Source organism: Medicago truncatula, chromosome 2, assembly GCF_003473485.1.
Source record: "Medicago truncatula cultivar Jemalong A17 chromosome 2, MtrunA17r5.0-ANR, whole genome shotgun sequence".
In the NCBI taxonomy this organism is placed as follows: Eukaryota; Viridiplantae; Streptophyta; class Magnoliopsida; order Fabales; family Fabaceae; genus Medicago; species Medicago truncatula.
The window spans coordinates 41,265,703-41,270,546 of record NC_053043.1 but is presented as its reverse complement, the minus strand read 5'-3'; the positions used below and the strand labels follow the sequence as shown (position 1 = coordinate 41,270,546).

The 4,844-nt window shown below is 33.6% G+C and overlaps 1 protein-coding gene across 2 annotated transcripts; it reads right to left on the bottom strand.

Moving 5' to 3' along the window:
- Nucleotides 1–384: 384 nt before the first annotated feature.
- Nucleotides 385–4,549, bottom strand: LOC11415634 (uncharacterized). 2 transcript variants are annotated; one of them, XM_024777495.2, is made up of 6 exons: nucleotides 4,431–4,549; nucleotides 4,200–4,340; nucleotides 3,881–3,976; nucleotides 3,440–3,722; nucleotides 2,024–2,048; nucleotides 385–713 (listed from the first exon to the last, which is right to left on the bottom strand). In XM_024777495.2, exons 2-6 carry the CDS (start codon nucleotides 4,324–4,326, stop codon nucleotides 549–551), a joined length of 696 nt encoding a protein of 231 aa, XP_024633263.1. In that variant the 5' UTR covers nucleotides 4,327–4,340; nucleotides 4,431–4,549; the 3' UTR covers nucleotides 385–548. The 2 variants fall into 2 exon arrangements, with proteins under 2 accessions (XP_024633263.1, XP_024633262.1); XM_024777494.2 differs by having other exon boundaries at nucleotides 4,410–4,540.
- Between the last annotated feature and the right edge of the window lie 295 nt (nucleotides 4,550–4,844).

Genomic DNA, 4,844 nt, shown 5'->3' with positions numbered 1-4,844 from the left:
AGTCGGTTGACAATAATATTGGTAATCTTCAAGAGAACACCACCTTACACGTCTCTGTCACTAAAAAATCCCTTAGAATTAATTAGGAGTTTCCAAAATCATTTAAAAATGAAAAGGAAAAAAATTGAGAGGAGGACCAAAGAAGCACAAGCATGAAGATAAGTACATGTAAAATGAAAAAGCGAGAAATTCATTGGTGTATGCATAAAATATAGTTATATGGTACAAATGATGAGGAGATTATTTTGAAGCTTTTGACAAAAGACAAAAGAAATATCAATGAAGCAATTTGCTTGGTCTTACAATGAGGTTTCAAAACATGATTTTGAGTACTGTATGGACATTCTTTTTGAGTGTGTTTGATCAAATTATATAGAAGATATGTTAAAACACAAGAGTTTAATTGTAATGGAAATCAAATTCGGTCTTACTATGGGAAACAACCAAAACGTAATGGAAATGATATGTGAGAGTTTCTATCGCTAAAGATAAACAACTAAGACTAGTTGAAAAACTATTTAATGGATGAGGAAAATTACAAATCGCCTTCATCTTGTTTTATCAGGCAATGCTCCAGCAGTTTCCTCGCCTTCATCTTGTTTTATCATGACAGATCCCACATCTGGCATCCTGAGCTGTTGAGCAGATTTAATAAGGCCATAAACATCTCTCTTATGATCTTTCACGTCCATCACAATTGGAGCATCATCCTCCTAAATTAAAAAATATATAAAATAAATTCGGAAGAACAAATTGAGACACACACAAAAAAAACATAAACGAAGTTGATTCCGTCAAAAAATTAAAAAGTTAACATACTTAGAGAAACCACAACTTTTTTTTTATTTTGTCAACTAGCCTAGTTGCTAAAATTTCACTTTTTATAGTGAATAAGGGGGGTGTCTAGGGTTTGAACTTTAGCCCCTGCATATAACAATACATTGACCTAGCCAACCGAGCTATGCTCACGAGGACAAACCACAAACATATTTATTCAAAATAATGTCACTAAATTGCATACACCATTTTGTTTCAAATTACTTTTATTAAATTAAATGATCCAATAATAAAACTAAGCTTATATTGCATACCAAATAGTACGTTTTAATATTTTTTAATAAATTTATATATAAAGTATTTATTAATTTTCAAAGAAATGCTTAAACTAAACACATTTTCAATATGGAAATAGGAAATGAAAATAAAAACAATGACATAAAAACAAATATATATATATATATATATGGGTCCCTCTAATATGGACCTCTTTTTTAAAGGTTCAAACATGGACCTCTCCAACTTAACCTGCTATAGCCTGTTACAATTTTTTTTTATTTTTTTTCGCTATACTCTTTTTATCTGCTTCTTCTCCACGTGATATATCATCTTCATGTAATCCTCAGTCGAAGTACCTTTCTTTCTTGATTGTGATGAACCTGTTTCTATGTTTAATAACTATTAATTAATTAATAATATGCAACATATTAATTATATATTATCTAGTTTCTTTGCTCTCCCAAAAAACTGAAAAAACTGAAAACTTGGTAAATATCTAATTAAAACTTACAAGTTCTTAAATCAAACATGTTGAAAACAATAAACTGTCAATACCCTTTTTTGAAGAAATCCGATCTAATTTGAAGAAACTGTTAATACCCATTTGTTATACTACACTATTCCTTACCATGTAGCACTATTTCCATTGCATTCCTTACTTCACTTTAACTTGCAAATTAAAAATGTGTGCGTGTTGGGGAATTACAAAGGGATGGTGACCATGGAAATAGAGGCACAGTAAAGGGCATTCTCTTGTAACAAGCAAAGAAAAAGGGTAGCATTTTTCTATTTTAATTTTATTATTTGATCAACCGGTTGCATTACCTAGTACAGCAAGTTGAACTAAAAGGTTCATGATTGGACCTATTTTTGAAAGGTGCATATTAGGGGCTCCCTATATGGGTGCATATTAGGGGCTCCCTATATATATATATATGAAAAATATTGTATAAAGAACCTCACTTACCAGCTGCATGAGAGTGCCATTGTACCTGAACAAAACAAGCGCAGTTAAAAGACCCATAATTATGTAAACAAGAACCAAATGAGCATATATGCTAAATCATATAAATCATATAGAAGGCTCTCCAAGAGGTTATATAGACTGAATTGACAGAACTGGAAATACAAAAAATTATGAAAAGAAGAAAAGCAAATAGATATTTTTGTTAGGAGTTAGCTAACATCTAGACTAGCCTTATCCCCTTTTTCGTTGAACAAAAAACTCAATTGATATTCACATGAAATGTAAAGTAGCTAAGTGCAAAATGGTAGACTACATAATATTCCTTCTAAGACAAAGAATTATATATTCACAGCCCAAGCATCAAGCCTGTACAGTGCATCACCCATTGCTGAAAAGATTAATAAGAGACAAAAGTCACTGTCCAGCGGATCTCCACCACCCCGGCAACCCCTATCCGGATAAAGGTTCCTCCAGCCTTGTTCATGCAGACCTGCCCCACCATTCATTTACCAACAACTTACCTACAACAATTAAACTGTCCAATTTTTCTCAAAAACAAAAAAAAAAATTAAACGGTCCAATGTTTGCAGATGGGGGGAAGGCCACACAAACAGGCAATTCTACTACCACCAACGAGTGGAATGGAGAGGAAAGCTAAGAGTTGAAACAGAGAAAGGCGGGGAGTATAAATCGACGATATAAGATTCCGGCAACTCTAATATTGCCGTCAAAATGTTCAGTGGCCGGTGGGGAAGGTGGAGCACAGGTTGGGGTGGAATGGTTAAATGCATAAATTATGTGGCCGTAAAATAATTACTTTGATCGAAACGACTAATATGTACTTATTAAATTTATTTCTTTATATATAGACAAGGATTGTCTAGTTTTTCAAGAGAAAAAAGGGAATATGGCTAAAAGCCCCATGGTAGGGGGGATGTTAACTTTTCCGTTTTTAATATATACAAACACATTACAGGGGAAATTTGAAAACGAGTTTACAAAAAGAATAAGAAGAATGTGCTGATAATGTTTTTAAATATAAACCCAAATTGCAACGGAACAGATGAAAAAGATCATAAAATAATAAATGGGAATGAAAGGGAAACAACCGAGTAAAAAGCAAAGCAAAGCAAAGCAAAGCTAAAATTACAATGTAAGCAAATTAGTGGGAGGGGCATGACACAGGCATGCTGTTCTGAAATATCAAAATGTCAAGCATGAACATATTCAGGACAGGACGCACGCTAAACGTGGCAAATTAAAAACCCCAAATGACAAGCTACGAAAAAATGAGGCTAAACATATGGTATGGTAAAGGGGAGTGGAAAGCATTGCTATGTATGAAATAATTTGAGATGCAAAGAAACATTTTGAAAAAATGAGAAACAATCTGGTGATAAGATTAAAATAAATTACCAAGTACTGGTCCCTTTGATCCTGATTCTAATAACCTTTCTTAAATCGAACTCTCTTTTTCCATATCCAAACACTATGGCTTCGAAAGTTGCATATTCCTTGTCAGCATTGCTGGCTTGAAAGGTGATACAGTAAAGGAAACCATTAACAAATTGTGAAGTAAACGTATCAACAACGACCAATTGGTAGTCGTTCTGAGTTTGTGAATTATAATCCCGTATTGCCAAAGTGGCACATTTGGTTATCCTATCCTTTTTGGTAGGATCTTTGATATCATTAAAATCTGATAGAAAAGTAGAGAAAGGAAAAATTAATCATCGATGATTAAATTAGCTACAATGGAACACATTATCATGTTATTAATCATCTTCCAACAAGAATATATATCCATTGAATTGCAGCAGGGAATGAATAGTGAATCAACATAACGAACAGACTCACCACTTGGTTGAAGAACTCGGCTTCTTCTGCGGGTTCTTCTGCGGGATTTCAGAGCAGCAGAAGACGAAGGAGGATGTTGCATTTTTTGACATACGTCTGAGAGAGAATAATAAAGAAATTATGAATTATGATATTTATAGAAGAAATTAGTGATAAGTGTGAATTGGGGCTTAGGGTTTGTTCAATTACTCAAAATCCCTAAGCCCCAATTCTCTAAAGTGGAACACATTATCATCTTCCATTAACAAACAACATTGAGAATAGTGAATGAAACATAACGAACGAACAACAGAACAATATAAATGTTAAACTCACTCACCAGGTGGTGGTGACCTTCGAGCACGAAGACTCAATACACGAAGACGAAATCTGCTGACTATTTCCGAGGGGGTGGTAGGAGCAGCAGAAGACGAAGACGAAGACGAAGACGAAGGATGATGTTCCATTTTTTGAAGTAAGTCTGAGGGTTCACAGAACAGGCAAGAAAATTATTATTATGAATGGAAAAACAGTGTATGAAAATAAATACCTTGGACGAGAGGAACCAAACCGCAGGACAGGACAGGACAGGACGGTGAAGAACGAACGAGGGAGCGATAGAAAACGAAGAAAAAAATCAACTCTCAAAACGCGATGAGGGAGGATTATCTAATATAATGATGATGACTATATATATCTATGTTTTAGGTTACTTCATTATACCGTTTTAGCCTTCAGGTAAATTCTTTTTTTGCTTTATTCTCTATCTCTATCTCTAAAGTTAACATTGCCAAACTTTTTTTTTTTCTTTTCTTTATGATGGTTAAGATTCGAACTTCGAACCTTGCATATATTATGTATTTTTTTAAGTTTACGGGACATTGACAAACTTATATTGAAAATGTGCATTTATTGTTTTATTTCATATATACATCAAAAGTTTAGAGGATTATTTAATGTACCATAGAAGCAATCAAAAGTTTAC

Excerpts from the sequence above, each read along its gene's own strand:
- LOC11415634 (XM_024777495.2), bottom strand. The coding sequence starts at position 4,326 with ATGGAACATCATCCTTCGTCTTCGTCTTCGTCTTCGTCTTCTGCTGCT. Across the intron at positions 3,977-4,199 it reads TCGAAGGTCACCACCACCTG|ACGTATGTCAAAAAATGCAA; the intron begins GTGAGTGAGTTT and ends ATTCTCTCTCAG. Across the intron at positions 2,049-3,439 it reads ATCAAAGGGACCAGTACTTG|GTACAATGGCACTCTCATGC; the intron begins GTAATTTATTTT and ends TGTTTTGTTCAG.